Here is a 16,344-nt window from a genome sequence, read left to right as displayed (position 1 = left end):
GAAATACAAATTTAAATGCTTGACCAGCCGGGTTGGTCGGGCCGGTGTCCGGACTTGCGAAGACATGTTGTCCGGGCCAGCCCGAAGTCTGCCTCGCATGGATCAACATGCATAGTTACATAATCAAGTCAAGCCAAGATAGAATGATCCTCTCATTAAAAAAACAACGTTAACACGGAACAATAAAACTTGGTCAAGTCAAGATCACTGTCGTTCATTTTATACATTCAGACAAAATTATTTTTTGTATCAAGGGCTTGATTTTCGGAAACAAAAGTAAACGAAAATTGTCGATTTCAAGGATTGTTTAACCCTTAACGCGCTTATTGATAGCCCTAGCATGAGTCCATATATTCCTTATCATTCTCGTATTTCTGAAATTTTGTCTACTCATCGCTGTATCCTCACCCGAACAACGTTAACCATGGCAAACTTCTTTCTCAGTTTGCTCACTCTCAGTTTTCTCACTTCATATGCTAATGCTCAACAAAACTACTCGAAGGATTCAGCACTAGACTGCAGCTCCAATGATGATGCAGGACCATCCTCTGCATTTCTTTACACCTGCAATGGCCAGGACCAATCTTGCCTGGCCTTTCTGATCTTCAAATCTCAACCTTCTTTTAACTCGCTGCCTTCAATCTCAGCCCTTACGTCGGCAAACCAAGAAGAGCTGGCAAGAATCAACAATGTTACAACGCTATCAGAGTTCCCTGCCAACAGCGAGGTGATTGTTCCTGTAAATTGTTTTTGTTTTGGCCAATATTATCAGGCCAACACAACAATTCAGGTCACGACTACTCGTGGAACCTACTATGTCATAGCGAAAGAAACCTACGAGGGATTGTCTACTTGTGCTGCGCTTAAGCATTTGAATATACATGGTGAATATGATTTGTTGCCTGGTGAGGAACTGCAAGTAGCACTTCGATGTGCTTGCCCTACAACGAATCAAATGATAAGAGGAACAAAGTATCTAGTGACTTACCCTCTTAGCTCAGATGATAACATTCCTGATATTACTGACAGATTCAAAGTAAGCACCAGGGATATACTTGATGCAAATGGTATGGAAGAAAATCCAACTCTTTATCCTGATACAACAATTATCATACCTCTGCCTACTCAACCTACAAGTTCACAAACAATAATTCACAGCAACCCAGACATCTCTCCTACATCAGCTTTGATTCCTAGAAATAGAGGATCAAAGAAAAAACTTTATGGGTCTGCTGGGCTTGCTGCAGCTTGCTCTTTGCTAGTCATCAGTGTCATTACAGCTGTCGTTTTTCTCTCTTGCAAAGAGACAAGAGAAAAGGTTTCTGGGAGAGGTAGAGAGAGAAAACAGGTAGTGCCAGAAGACATTCGTGTCGAAATTGCAAGCTATGAGCAAGTTTTGAAAGTCTTCAAATTCGAAGAGGTAAGGAAAGCTACTGAAAATCTCAGTTCAGAAAGTAGAATAAAAGGCTCTGTGTATCGTGGAGAGTTTGGTGGGGAGATCTTAGCTGTCAAGAAGATGAGTAGAGATGTAACAAAGGAAGTGAACATTTTGAAGAGGATCAACCACTTCAATTTGATTAAGCTTGAAGGTGTATGCGAAAATCGTGGCTGTTTCTACCTTGTTTTGGAGTTCATGGAAAATGGGTCCCTTAGAGAGTGGCTGTCCTGTAAAAAGTTCGAAGAAACTGGAAATTGGGCCCAGAGAATTCAGATTGCTCTGGATGTTGCCAATGGACTTTACTATCTTCACAGCTTCACCGAACCTGCCTATGTGCACAAGGACATCAAAAGCAGCAATGTTCTGTTAAACGGCAATCTAAGGGCCAAGATTGCAAATTTCGGTCTTGCGAGAGCAGCGACAAGCGCTGCCATGACAAAACATGTTGTGGGCTCTTTAGGTTACATGGCGCCTGAGTACGTACGGGAAGGACAAGTGACTCCCAAGATTGATGTTTATGCCTTTGGAGTCATTTTGCTGGAACTGATCACAGGGAAAGATGCTGTTTTCACGCAGGATGGCAGGGAAGCCCTCCTTTCAACGGAAATAGTTTCTGTCATGGAGAATAAAAACCCTGAAGTTGAGCTGGATTTCTTTGTCGATCCTGCTCTAAAAGGAAGTTGTGGGACCAACTTCGCATTATGCTTGGCTAAAGTAAGCGTAGCTTGCTTGATGAAAGAACCAGCCAGGAGACCTAGTATGGAGGAAGTAGTATCAATTCTGTTGAGAATTCAGGCAAATGTGCAGAAATCATAATTATTAAACTTCGACTCTGTTGTTGAAGCAGCCCAACTATGGTGTCCATCACTAGGTGAAACTACTTGGAAAGAAGAAAACATTTCAAAGTAAAAGTCATTTGCATGTAGGTTTTCTTATTTCCACCATTGTATCCCGCCCGATTCCTTTTTCACACACGTACAAAAAGATGGTGATTGCTCCTGCATATAGCTTTTCTCATTTCAAAGAGTTCCACCAAAGTGAAGACAGGGATGAGAGAATGAAATTCTATCATAAGATTACTATTATATCAAACAAAAAAAATCCTATTCAATGTGTCACTATAGCTTAAGAGGCTTAAAAATCAGCTCTCTTGAAGCTACTCTCTACAGAATCAATTCCTATGTGCTTCGGCCCTGGGCTCATATAGGAAAAGGCCAGGTTGTAACTATGAATAGAAGAGTATAGTGAGAAGTCACTGTTCAAAAACTCAACATGGAAAGCTCCGTGTCATTTAAGTAAGGTCAGCTGTCCGTCAAAGGCTATATTTGTGTTCGAAACTTGCTCATTGGCTCTCTATCCATTTCCATGCACCCAAGTGCGTGATTCAGTATGAGACGTCAGATAGTGCAAGGGCAACTTCAAGCTTAGAACTTCAATATGGAAACTTCCCTGTCATTCGTATATGATCAAGTGTCCTTTCGAGGCCATATTTCCTCACTGCTTGCTGACCAGCCCTATATCCATTTCCATACACCGGGGAAGTATCTGACTCAATTTGATGCTTGAAATACTCCCCAAGCTTTCTCTCAAATGGAGATCTTGTACCCTTATTTGTTGTTCTGGAAGCAGAGGATGATGCAACATTGCTGCCTGAAGTGGATCTGAGCTCCGAATCTAACCACATGTGTGCAAGCACCTGACAAATGCCCTCTTCAACATCTTGACTGAGAGTTTGAATACCTTGCAGAAAAACAGAAAATGTCAGAATCTCAAAAAACAGTCCCAAATACTTTAAAAGAAACAATTGCATAGGTGAAGTTATTTAAGGTCATCCATCAATTAGCATTTGCTTAAGCAAATTACAAGGAAAATAAACCATCATTTAAAGGTCAAATCTTCAAATCCTGATGCTAATATATGAAAGATAAAGAAAACTGACTCTACAGAGCATGGGGTGTAGAAGCACCTTTCAGCCGCATCCATGCATGCATCATCTCATGAGCTAGGATTGACCCCGTAAGCAACCTGTAATGATCAAGATTTCAAGACATGCATAAAACATCTGCTATTAAAATACATAACTAATGCAGAAAAAAACATCCTCCACTAAATATCCATGCAGCATGTCAAAGAAATGAAGAGGTGTGCTAGTTTCTTGTTCCTCATTGCATCTTCTTGTTATAAATTGTGGCCGAACTATTTAGTATTGAAATACACGCATACAGACACTGAATATTCGTTTCTAAATAAGGTAATTAGGTGTACTGTATTTATATGTGTACTAGAACTCCTTTTAATGATCTATGCATTCTCTTATTATTTCCAATTGGATGATCCCTTAATCCAATTGACGGAGTCCTATAAATGGATTAATTTTTTTGACTTGTTCTTCAGTATTTCCATGGGTCCCTCAGGTGAAAGAGTAGCAGAAAAGTGACTAGAGATATACCTTGGGAGGCCATACAAAATCAGAATTGCAGTAACCTCACGACGACGTGTTAGTTTGTAAGGCTCTGTTACCATACCCATGGCTCGGTTCCCAGCTCCAAACCTTGGTCGCCTTGATACCTGATGATTCATGGTCATTGCAATTTAAATTTCCTAAATGCCAACTAAAGAAACCAAAATGACGTCCATTACAAAATGAAAATGCAAGATTCCAAAATTTCTTACAGTTCTAATGGTTTGTTCCTCCGAAAGGCAAAGCCCTCTAGTCTCTGGTATGTGGTAATGGCCCTGTCCAAGAGGTAGAAATTACAAAACCAACTTAGCAAATTAAATTGCTTGAAAAGAAATTCCACTACTAAAATTCATGGAATAAGTAATTTCTCAATTTTTTACGCATTCAATAATGTTTGACACGATAACCCAGTGAGATGTAGACAGAGGGACAATGGTTTTCTTTTTCCTTTTCTTTCTTTGATCTTTTATTTTACATGTAAAACTGCCTTTTCTGAGGTTCGAGCCAACAATACCTTTCAGGATCAGTGGATGGCAACTACCCTGATAGCGTAACAGGTGTTTTTATGACTTGATATATCAGAAGATCGTTAATAATGGCCTGATTTGTACGTGGGCAGAAAAACTTGGAGAGAAGATAACTAAATTAATTGATAATAGCTTCAATGTGTAGTTAGCCATTCCAAAGAAAAGAGTCAGGTAGGTGATACAAAATCTTTTCAATGCATTTTCCCTTACATTTTTTTCTCCACCCCTGGCTTCATTCAGTGCTTGTCTTTCAACCAAGAGTAGTGGAACATACTGCTCCACTTTCATATTTAAACGTTCATAAAATTCTTGTATATCAAGATAAAGAGGTTGGCACTCCTTGGTATCCATGACTGCTGAGTCCAGGCACTCAAGACAGAGCTTCCGGCCATCATTAAGGGAAATATATCCAGTGTCTCTTGGCTGCATGTGATGAGAAGATGCATTATACTCATGAATTACTTTACAGAAAGCCAGTTCACCATGATTTTCCTTAGAAAGCTTAAAAAGAAGTTTTTGCAAGTGTAAGGAATTCATCCAGACTAACCTCCATACGCTCACAGCTGCAGCAACGAGGAGTACCATCATGTTCATGAGAAGGACAGTACTTCTGGGTCCAAAAAGGACTTGTCCTATATTCAATAAGACCAGCTGGGTTTGTTGGAATCTGTCAAAGGATATATATACAAAAAAGCGACACCAATTGTATATGAGTAATATATCTGAAATTCTTAGAGAAGTACATTTACAAATTGCAGTTTTATCAATATAAAACATGATAAGCATATCACATTGATTTTAAATATGGTTAACACCCTTTGGATCTATAGCCTCTACAAATTCTCTGTCTCCACCAACTCGTAAACATAACCTCACCAATCTCATTCACAGTCATCATCCGAGTACAGTACGCATTAATGTTTCTTAAAACAATGAAGTATGTGCTCATTTAAAAAAAAAATGTCTAATGAGTATCCTTTGGCTTGACCTTCAAGAGCATTCACAAGTAGTTCTGATCTATTACATCGGCAGAGAAGTGTTCATTTACAATAATAATAATAAAAAAAAAGGTAGGACAAAAATTCTAAGGACAACATTTTTTAGTTTAAGCATTTATGAAAGTAGAGTAGTTTCTGGTGACACATAGTTCAAAAAATTATATGCCCAAAACTTGCCCATTCATACAATGGAATGAAACACACAACTTGAAGAAGACAAATAAACAGAAGATTTCTAGAAGAGATACTTACAAAGAGTTTACAGACTTCACATCGTGGATGGTAACGCTCTTTGTAGCAAGACTTATGATAAGGGTGATTTCCAGTCATTGAGAACTGTATTGAAAGAATGCACATAAAGTTAGCCATTGCATATCACTAAAATAACAATTCAAGAAAACAACCGATGGTGGGGTCTACGGAATCAACAATCTAATATATAAGCAGATAATTCAGAATTTCATTTTGCACCTCATTATCAGAAATTGGTAGGCTGCAAGCATGGCAACAGAAACATTCTGGATGCCAAAATGCATTGAGGCAATTTAGAAATCTTCCCTGGCCAATCTCTGTATTGCAACCAGCGCATATCCTAGCCAAGAATTAAGAAATTCTTTACACATGCTAGTGCCCAAAGAAGTAAATAAATAAAAAATGAATGCACAGAATAAAAAGTAACATTGAGGTGTGGAAAATTGACAATGAATCAACGACCAGACTTAATCTGCAATAGAAATAAGATACCTGAACCCCATTGGAAAGTGAACAGGATAAGGCTGATATGTATTCCCTTGATATGGAATTCCATTTCCATATCGAGGAGGAGATTCAACATTCAAACTTTCTTGTAAAGCTTTGGCAAGTTGTTCATCGTCTTTTACTTGAATCTCATTATCTATCCATTAATTCAAGAAACTTATTAATAAGCTGTGGTGTATTGGATCATAAGATGTAATGAGAATTAAGCAATATGATAAAACAGAGCTGAAAAGGCAATGATGACACTACAAAATAATTGGTTGATATAATTACACTGGATGAAGAAAAAATAAATAAACCAATTCAGAAAATCAAATAACAAATAAAAGTTAATGGCAAAGGAACCCAGAAGATGAATAAAAAAAGTATAGGAATAGCAGCATGAGTGGGGTGAGAGAGCCATTTAGTTCTGCTGACAGCATCAGACTGCAATATTACTCACCAATGACAACGTTTCCATTTTGACTGTCCTCTAAAAGGGATAATGCAATAGCACGATCTATATCTTCATTTTCCTGCTCCAACCATGCTTCCTACATTCAATATCCAAACTGAAAAATGTCAAAGCATAAATAGCAGATCAGGGACGGGTCTTAACTACCATAAATTTTCAACCAAGGCTACTAACATTCTATAGGTAATAGTTGATGTAAAAGCTACAGGCTGCCAGCAAAAGAGAAGTATTATTTTATGCATCTCCTGCTGCTATTAGCAACGGTTTAACAAGAAAGATTAAATAAAAAGGGTGAATACCCTTGAAGTAGAAGGCGCATTATAGTTAGCATCCTGTCCACGATTCCCATGATAATGCCCTCTTGAAATATTATGGCAGGACCCTTTAAAAATCTTGCTAAGCCAACCCATATCGTGTATGTTTATTTGCTCATGATCATCAAATTTCTTAACTGCAAAATAAAGCAATCAGTCAATCAAATGAACCAAAATAAAAGACGCAAAATGCAGCAGGCTCAGCAATCACCAACAGACAGGAAGCATTCACACAATGATACTGGCATGACATGAAACTCGCGGGATTATTCGTAAGAGGGAAGGAAGAAAAGCCTCAGCTTGCAAGCAATTTCCAACTTGACATAAAAGCTTCAAACTTGGTTTACATTTTACATTGCAAGCAGTACAAAAATTCAATATGAATAGGGCAGTTAAGCATCCCTGCACACTGATTATATTTTTCCAGGAAACTTAATTCCAATACTAGGATAGCCAACTCTAGCTATATTGCCTTCCTATTCAACAACCAATGCAAAATCACGAATAAGCTATATCAAGCAAAATCACCAACCAGGCATTGTAATGCCCCGGAATGTTTCAGCTACAAAATATGTAGCTGAACATCAAGAGTCCCCAACGCCCACCAGCTCAAATCAATATAAGAGAGAAAAGGGGAGATAAAAAGATTGATTCTTCCACCTCAACATGCCCATAAAATTCATGACACGTAACCTTTTGATTTCAGGTTCTAAAGAGAAAGAAAATAGAAAGGTAAGGAAAGAACCAAAAAGTGGAAGATATTCACCTCTAACAGAAAAAAAACGGTTGAGGCAGAAAAATCCCAGATCAGATCAGACCCCAATTTGCTCAAAAGCTACAAAATTTGCAGTCTTAAAAATAAAAGGCTATTTTCTTGCTGCTAACAACACCCTCTCCCTCTCTCTCTCCCCCCCGTCTCTTGTGTGTATAGATGAAAAATATCTACAAGAAAACCAATGAACAGAATTGTATGTACAGAAGATATGGGATTTGGAGAGTGAATTGATGATAGTGTATAGAGTTAAGAAATATGAGAGAAAAATACGCAGAGAATTGAGAACTGCTTGAATGGAACGCAATTTCAAAGTCAAATTTGTACAGAGAAACAAAACGTGTTGGGTTTATTTATCTAGAATATTTGTTAACAAGCCCAAAAGAGTCCGATGATTGACGAAGGATCATCGAAACCCGATTGGGATTGTCTAACAAAGACTCAGAATTCACAACTGTGGTTTAATTTGCAGAACATATATTTGCATGTAGGGTCCATGCTAATTCTTCAACAAGGAGACTCAACCAAAAAAAGATTTGTCTAGTTGGCGCGCGTTACATGGCTTCACAGTTTTGCCAAACTTGGATGGAACTTGATTTAGCTTTAAAACAAAAATTTCTATAACAATCACATTTCAACTTTTAAAAAATCTTTAAAAATGACAAGATAAATAATTGTTCCATGAGCATCCATTGCTCTATATATCATTTATTTAAATTAAAATACAAGTATTAATTTGTAATTATATGCCAAGGCTAATATGTTTTTTATTGCTATTTCTGTACATTATTATAATTACAGTAAATCACTTGAATATATCAATTATCAATCAGAATATATAGCTTAATTTAAATGGATAAATTATAAAATGATATTTACTCCTCCCGGAGTACTGAATGTGTTTCATGTGAGCAAAAGAGGAAAAAAATGGACAGAATCTGATTTTTTTCTTAAAAGAAGAAGAAGAAGTGTTCTCCTTTTTGAGAAAATAAAGATAGTTTTTGAAAGAAAAACGCGAGAAAAGATACTGAAGTCCATTCGGACATGGATGATGCTACATGGGGTGTGGTCGAGAAATAAAGTATTGGGAATCGAGATCGTATGCCAAAATATATAGTTTTTTTCAGGGTTGTTTGGATTACAGTTCAATTATTTTTTTTAATTTTTAATTTTTTAATTATTATTTTAATTATTATTGTTAGATTGTTTTGATGTATGATCAAAAATAAATTTTAAAAAATATTTTTTAAATTAAAAAATACTTTTAAAAGTAATTTTTCGCACCTTCACATATATATCTTTTGAAATTGTTACGCCGGATGCAAAATTCGTGGCCACGACAAAATAACTGGGGACATGAAAATCAAAGCATGATGCATGACTTTAAACTTAGTTTCTTCCGAGGAAAGTAAAAGAAAATTGATTTTTACACATGATTTTTTCCATCAAAAACATCGTTTACATTGGACAGGTGTTGATCGAAAACTTTTTTCTTTCTACTTTTTCAAGGATTTTAAGTGTCTTGCAAGGTATTTCTGGTTATTCCCATTTTTTCAATACTTCTCTTTCAATAATTTAATATTGAAATTTTATATTAATGCGCATAAAAATAATTAAAATGTTAAAGAGTTAAGCCCTCTGCTTGACAGGGGAAAAAAAAAAACCTACCACTCATTATTCTCTAGTAACTTTACTTTAATCTTGTCATATAAAAAGTAAATTACCTCTCTAGCTATGCCTCTCTAAAACAATTTTATCAGATTTAGTATTTGGATATTCAAATCATAATTTTAAAATTTAATATGAGTATGAACTCAAGATAAGATTCATGTTTTAAATAAAAAAATTTAATTTAATTTTTATTTTAAATAATCAAAACAATATTATATAATAAAATATTTAAAAAAATCTATAAGTCAAGGATTGGATTTTGATTGACTTTTACTAAGACTTATGGGTTATTTTTAAAGTATGTTTGAAAATGTAAATGTGATTATTTTTTAAAGTATTTTTAATTTTAAAAAATTTATTTTTAATAGTAATATATTAAAATATTTAAAAATATTAAAAATATATTAATTTAAAATAAAATAAAATAAAATAAAATAATTTTTTTTTAAAATACAATATCAATGACCCTTAGTCTAGATCAGATGAAACCGGATTAATACGGTAACCTATTTTCTTTTCAACCGAACTAATTCAGACCATGCTGTAGCTGGATTCCGGGTACAACCGCCAGGGTACCCTTTTATAACCGAAGTTAAAATAAAACAGCGGAGTTCTTCTCGAAACAAAAGGTACGGACGGCACCTTTTTCTTCGAAAACAATTATAGGACTATAATTTGTCCTTCCAGGTTGAAAAATACAAGCAGCCGAATTTTGAGTCGTGCAAACTTCTAAGGTCTTCTTTTTCACATGTCGATGTCTTCATCTGTCGGTCAAAACAACAAACGCGTCCATTTTGTTTGCATTTTGTTCTTTTTCTGGTCTATTTGGGAAATGAAAGGGTTCCAATTTTTGCCTAAAATACGAGGAAATTAAACTATAGAAAAAGCGATTTTCATACAATCAACTACATGTTGTGCATCTCTCCATCCATCAGAAGATGTCAAAAGACCCAGTTTTCAATTTTGGTCAGCCAGGTGATCCAATTTGAAATGTCTCGGTGGCTGTTTAGCCGATGGAGGCAGCATGGCTTCAGGTGAACAAATTAGAACGGATATGATTGTTAACTATGTGGATTTGATAAAGTCTAAACAATATTTGAACGCATCAAACCATTAGTTTGGGAGAAAAACAATTTTAATAATTTAATTGGATTCAAATTCGATCACAAGCTAATATAATCTTGGTTTTATAGAGATAACTAATTGGTCAAGATTGAGAATATCTTCAAATTAGTCTTAGAGTATGTTGTTTTTGTATTTTTAATTATTATCAATATTTTAATTTTAATTATTAATTTTCTCATTTGTTTTTGGATTTGTTGTGCTTGTTCTTATCACTATATATATATAAATAAATTATGTTTTATTTTTTATCATAATTTTATGAATTATAAACGTTTTAGAATGTATTTGAGTTTTTATAGATTTCTCAACATTAAAGGAGTTGTAATCTTAGATTTTGAAAAACTTTTATTTTATTTTATTTTATTTACTATAAATTGCGTAATAAAATAACATTGAGGGCTAAATTTGGTCGGTGGGTGGTTTCAAAAGCACAAACATCGCTTCAGCAAGCTATGTTTGATATATCAGTACCAGCAGCTAACAACTAAGCACTTTATTCCATTCTCGAGGACAGCCTAACAATTATGTTTTGATATTTCAATTTGGAGGTTCTACATTTATATTATGAGATGGATGGACTGAACTAATGAAGAAAGATTAATGTTTGAGAACATGCATTCAAACATTTTTTTAAAATTAAAATTATTTTTTATGTTTTTAAATTGTTTTGATATACTATATTTAGAAATAATTTTAAAAAATAAAACATATATTATTTTAAAAATATCCAAGTGAAAAATATTTTTAATAATAATCATCATTATTATCATCTTTAGATTAATTGATGAGATTTTTTCTTGATAAATACTGAGAAAATATTTTTATCAGTAAAATTTATTGATAATTTACTGATAAAAATATATTTTTAATATTTTTATTTTTATTTATTGATTTTATGATAATACATGTTACTGAATATATACTTAATCTATGATTAGAATAAAAAAAGAAAAAGAAAAGCCCTGCACCATGTTAATTTCTTATCCCTAAAATCACGTTATACTCAATTTGCGGACGTGGGATGGCACGAAAAAACATAAGCTGATATAACAAAGAAAAGAAAAATTGATTTCTATTGACAGGTTATGCCTGTTCATTAACTTTCAAGCAGAGGTGAGCTTTCACTGGTTTGTGATCCGAACTGTGAATGTCATCAACTGACTCGTAAGAATGCAAACTCGCCCTGATTTCCTCCATGTCTTGAATCTTGAATAAGATTCGATCTGTCCATGATGGGACTCGCACCTGTGAAGACGTTAACACGCAAGAGAACCAAATTTATGCACTTATCATCAACCATCGATCGAGTCAAAGAAACAGCTAAAAAGAGAAAATTCGGTGACCTTGTAACTTGTATCGTAATCGCTGCTTCCAACATCGTACTTGTATGTTGGTTTAAAAGTCAATGTCCCTTCGCAGTATCCATCAAACACCTGTCCTCTTTCAGCTTCTTGCAGAAGTTGATCTTTGCCGGTGAGAAACTGCGCCGTTATCAAAATTTGAGATCTCGTCAGATTATGATTGATAATGCGACGACAGTATTGTCACGTTAAGATTCAACTTACTTTGTGAAGGTTTTTCTGTATAAGATTTCTGACTGGATGTGTTTCTATCCCTTGTATTCTGTAGTTAAGATCTCCCAGCCATACCGTGACTTGAGCAGGCCTGCTGTAAGGATTCATATGCTTTGAGAAAAGGTTGTGTGATATGTGTCTGCATTGTGAATTCCTCTCTTCCACGTTACGAGCATGAGCTGCATATATTACAACAATCCAGACTGTTTATAGATCATCGATTGGCATAGTTCAAATATCAACAGTAATTAATTACAAGCCATAAATTTCAAGTCAATAAAATTAAAATAAATTAATAAACATTAATTGTGTGTTTTTTAATTAAATATTGTTTTTTAGTATTTAATATCATATGTGTTTTTATTTTTAAGTTTAAATATATGTCATGAGATGATAAATGAAAAAAAATGCAATTAATTACCTCTATCGCCTAATAAAATCTAATTAAAAGAACTAATTATTGGAAGAATGCAAAAATCAATAATTTTGACACTGTTTTCACCAAGAAATACTTTAGGAATCATCCTAAAGATATGAAAACAGAAATCCATTTTGAATCTTAAAACATGTTGTTATATATCCTAGAAATCCAAAAAAAATGAATTGTCCTCTCTCATTATTTGGGGGCATTGATCGTTTTATACGAAATTATAATTTAAAGGACAAAAGTGTAAAAAATCACACAAAATTTTCAAAAATAACTTAGATTTTTTTTCGGTAAAATGGGGTTTTGTTAAAACCATGTTTAGTTTTAGATTCTTCCTTGCAGTGTAATTTATAATTTGTAAGAAGAGAAATGAAATATATGTAGGCATTTTCAAGGGATCACAAAGGAAAAAATTTAAGCAGAGGGCTCTGCCCATGCGTGTAGTGGGATTGACATAAATTCAGATGAGGAACTCATGAATGAAATCGGGCTCGTACCAGAAAGATGGCAAGAGATGAACATCATTTGGATGCCATTGTAGCTCATGCGGATGGCCACAGCTCCTTTCTTTCTCCTAATTAATCCTCCACACCCACCAACAGAATGCTTATCCACCTTCAATTCTGAACCAAGGGCGTCAAGATACAAAATATATATATATATATATATAGAGGTAATTTCAACCTTGGAAATTAAATTAAACTCACCTTTGATGGAAAGCCCCGAGTTCCGAGGTCCAAATACATAGAGCTGAAGAGATTGCATGATCGCCTCTCCTAGCAGGCTTCATTTAAAAGTAAAGTTTTTTTCTCAGTGCAAATAGTTTCATAGAAAATTATTAACGATGATGGTGGAGAAAAATTAAAGATTCATCAAAGTATAGTGCTTCCAATAGTTTGAACATCTAATAAACTACTATAGTGGCTTTTCTCGTATACATAAAACATTATTATTAATTTTTTCTATCTTATTCTAACAATAAGTATCTCCTTACACCATATAATATATTATAGATTTTGGCGTGACCATATAAATGTCATTATCAATAAATTAACAATCTAACAAGAGTCTAGCGAAAGATTCGATTTGAATAGATTAAATAAGTTAATCTAAAATAATATTATTTCAAGATTTAAAAAAAGTTAAACAATATTATTTTAAAAAATAAAAAATTCAAACTGGGTTTCAATCTGAATTTACTTGTTAGTAACAGATTGAACTTCCATTTAATTTAATTTAAAATTCAGACCACAACTAAATCTATAAATCACTAGTTGGCTGACCAGACTTGCCGGGCACTTAGAATTATTTGTGGGGACGTTGATAGATTTTGGATTTGCAATCCATTTGACAGGCTTTGATCAAACACCACTGACCCAAGACATGGATGCCATGAAACAGATAGTTTTTGGACCCATCCCTATACAATATTGGGCTAGTAATGGGCCACTGTAAATCGACTGGTTATATTGAGTTTGTTCATGCAGATGGTGACGACACATGTAAAAAAGAAAATTAAAAGCATGTCCATGGCCAGAAGCTATCACAAAAATTCAGAAAAATCGGAAGCCATAGAAATTTATATGGCTTTATCATTCCAAAGGACACTTCATATCTATAATTATGGTCTTGATCCACTGTATCCACGGTGCACGGTTTCCTGCTTCTCGAGGCAAGAGATGCTCAGGAGAACAAAATTAAGAAGCGTTTGGCAGAAAAAAAAATGGAAAAGCTGGGTGGTTGGCTTACACATGAGTATCCACAAGTGCTGTTTCCAATAACCGTGCGATGTTTTTCCGAGGCACCTCTTGCAAACCTACCACCAGTAGATCAGACTTGGAGTTGCTCCCAACCAGCTCCACCAAGTCTTCATAAACCACCTAAAGCAATACGAATAGATCATGGAGAGTTATCAACGAGCATATTAATTACGAAAATTAACAGACAGTGTGTGTGTGTGAGAGAGAGAGAGAGAGGGAGAGAGCAGCCTAGTCATTTTTTCTCAGGCGCGAGGGGTTTACCTGTCCATTCATGTTCCAGGTCACTGCGCAAATGCAAAGGTCTGAGTTTCCAGAGAAGTCGCAGACCTTGTTCACCTTTACAGTCCTTATTCCTTCATGATGAGTATTATGATTCATGGAATCCATTTGCTTCCTCATCAACTTAGATCTATTAAATACAGATTACATATATGTATATAAGCGTGAACAAACCGAGGAATGATCAGTACTCCTTTAAGTACTATACGAGGAAGAAAAAATGAAGCCGATAGAGCTTGATGCATACCTCTTACAAGCACAAGTCGTGTTCCAATTTCCCATTTCTTTCTTTCTCTTGATCCACCAGCCTACAGAGGCAACTAGCTGTTCCTAAGTTGTAAAGTCCATGCAGTGCCTGGACAGAACGCAGAAATTTTTTGATGGAGCTAGGTAGATGGAGAGAGGGACAATTTGCTAGCTCATTTGACTATACGTTAAATGAGAACTAGTTACATATAAGTGGAGAGATTTAGGCCTTTTGGCGGTGAAGTTGGAAAAATTATAAGAAGTCAAGCATCTCATATCTTCGGAAAGTCTCTCTTATGTTATCACAAATTTCTCACAGTGTTAGGTTAGCGAGGCATTATTGACTTTGGAAGCCACTTTTATCTTAAAAAGGACCACATCTTGTTTACCCCTTGGTCCACGTACATCCTCTACAATCATGTAGCTAGCTACTAGCAAATCTAGTGAACGTTGATGAACAGGAGAGATTAAAAGATCTTGGAGCAAAGGAACTACTTAATTCTCAAGTGCATGTCAAACGAGCAAACACACTCGATAAAATGTCTTGAATCTGGAAAGCTTTCCCATTTATTGCCATATATATAGGGATCCATCTTTGTAGTTGCTAGCTAGGGAAGGAGCTCGTTCAAGATTTTGTCTTTAATTCGAAAAAGAGAAGTTGTAGAAGCATATGAATTTCCATGATTTGTCGTGTTTGAGCTCGACTTTAGATGGGAAAACGTGTGGATGGGAGATTGCCAAACATGTCAACAATATTGTTATGATAAGGTTTCGATAAAAATAAAATAAAAAAACGGGTGTTTAATATTGTAATAGTTTTTTCTAAAGTCGTTTAAAAATATATAAATTCTAGGTTTTTTAAATGAAATGATTTTTAAAAGAGTGCATGTAAAAAAATATGATGAGCGATAATTAACCAAACCCTTCTAAATTTATTGTTTGAGTAAAATGCAGACTGCACTGCACCGAATCGCACAACAGAAATTAACAGGGTCTAAGAATGCACGTGGAGGTTGAGTTCGCCGTGGTGGATGTAATGGTTGTTCGCATGGTTGGGTGTCTCGCAAGCTTGCGATAATGGTGGCAGCCTCTGTTACTACTGACGACCATCGAAGCAGATAGGTGGAGATGGCGTTCTGGGTGCCAAGTTGGATTATCTAAATATCTTGAATTCAAGAGAGAGAGTGAACGATGGTTCGTAGTTGACTCGAGAACCACAAATTATGTGGCTTATTGGCTTAAGAATGAAGAACAAAATGAGGACATGGCTGAGTTGGAATGGTTGCTTAATAATGAAGGCGAGGACTAATTGTATGTAAACAGGGATTGATAGGAGAGTCGAAATTAAGACGTGTCTGTTTGGTTTTCAGTTTATCTTTTTTCTTTTTCTTTTTCTTTTTCTTTTTCTATTTCTATTTCTTTTTTCAAGAAAGAGGAAGCATCTCGTGACTGGAAGGGTGTTTTCCAGGACACCTGTCACAATATTAGGTGACGTTTGTTTTATGGAAAATACTATTCAAACTTTCTTATAAGCTGATC

The 16,344-nt window shown here is 35.0% G+C and overlaps 2 protein-coding genes across 5 annotated transcripts; both read right to left on the bottom strand.

Annotated features, from left to right (window-relative positions):
• Nucleotides 1–383: 383 nt before the first annotated feature.
• 5PTASE11 (inositol polyphosphate 5-phosphatase 11) lies at nucleotides 384–15,215 on the bottom strand. 3 transcript variants are annotated; one of them, XM_011032905.1, is made up of 8 exons: nucleotides 14,807–15,150; nucleotides 14,542–14,689; nucleotides 14,270–14,400; nucleotides 13,228–13,304; nucleotides 13,018–13,143; nucleotides 12,085–12,296; nucleotides 11,863–12,000; nucleotides 11,389–11,764 (listed from the first exon to the last, which is right to left on the bottom strand). In XM_011032905.1, exons 1-8 carry the CDS (start codon nucleotides 14,839–14,841, stop codon nucleotides 11,603–11,605), a joined length of 1,029 nt encoding a protein of 342 aa, XP_011031207.1. In that variant the 5' UTR covers nucleotides 14,842–15,150; the 3' UTR covers nucleotides 11,389–11,602. The 3 variants fall into 3 exon arrangements, with proteins under 3 accessions (XP_011031220.1, XP_011031207.1, XP_011031211.1); XM_011032909.1 differs by having other exon boundaries at nucleotides 12,085–12,272; nucleotides 14,807–15,147; XM_011032918.1 differs by lacking the exons at nucleotides 11,389–11,764; nucleotides 11,863–12,000 and adding an exon at nucleotides 384–913 and having other exon boundaries at nucleotides 14,807–15,215.
• On the bottom strand, nucleotides 2,489–8,160 carry LOC105130397 (protein DA1). 2 transcript variants are annotated; one of them, XM_011032897.1, is made up of 12 exons: nucleotides 7,718–8,160; nucleotides 6,937–7,088; nucleotides 6,626–6,716; nucleotides 6,169–6,319; nucleotides 5,896–6,016; nucleotides 5,677–5,760; nucleotides 4,974–5,093; nucleotides 4,637–4,849; nucleotides 4,112–4,174; nucleotides 3,888–4,006; nucleotides 3,405–3,463; nucleotides 2,489–3,178 (listed from the first exon to the last, which is right to left on the bottom strand). In XM_011032897.1, the coding sequence occupies exons 2-12, from the start codon at nucleotides 7,045–7,047 to the stop codon at nucleotides 2,871–2,873; spliced, it is 1,440 nt and encodes a 479-aa protein (XP_011031199.1). In that variant the 5' UTR covers nucleotides 7,048–7,088; nucleotides 7,718–8,160; the 3' UTR covers nucleotides 2,489–2,870. The 2 variants fall into 2 exon arrangements, with proteins under 2 accessions (XP_011031199.1, XP_011031190.1); XM_011032888.1 differs by lacking the exon at nucleotides 7,718–8,160 and adding an exon at nucleotides 7,484–7,505.
• Nucleotides 15,216–16,344: the final 1,129 nt, after the last annotated feature.

The sequence above is a fragment of the Populus euphratica genome, unplaced genomic scaffold, assembly GCF_000495115.2.
Source record: "Populus euphratica unplaced genomic scaffold, PopEup_1.0 scaffold2.1, whole genome shotgun sequence".
Classification (NCBI taxonomy): Eukaryota; Viridiplantae; Streptophyta; class Magnoliopsida; order Malpighiales; family Salicaceae; genus Populus; species Populus euphratica.
This window is presented reverse-complemented; position numbering and strand designations above follow the sequence as displayed.

Bases quoted from the DNA above. Each gene is read 5' to 3' on its own strand.
- 5PTASE11 (XM_011032905.1), bottom strand. From the start codon at position 14,841: ATGGGAAATTGGAACACGACTTGTGCTTGTAAGAG. The intron at 13,144-13,227 runs GTGAGTTTAATT...CCCTTGGTTCAG, and splicing joins CTCGGGGCTTTCCATCAAAG to AATTGAAGGTGGATAAGCAT. The intron at 12,001-12,084 runs GTAAGTTGAATC...ATAACGGCGCAG, and splicing joins TACAGAAAAACCTTCACAAA to TTTCTCACCGGCAAAGATCA.
- LOC105130397 (XM_011032888.1), bottom strand. The intron at 3,464-3,887 runs GTATATCTCTAG...TGATCATTACAG, and splicing joins ATTTTGTATGGCCTCCCAAG to GTTGCTTACGGGGTCAATCC. The intron at 3,179-3,404 runs GTGCTTCTACAC...TTTTTCTGCAAG, and splicing joins TGCATGGATGCGGCTGAAAG to GTATTCAAACTCTCAGTCAA.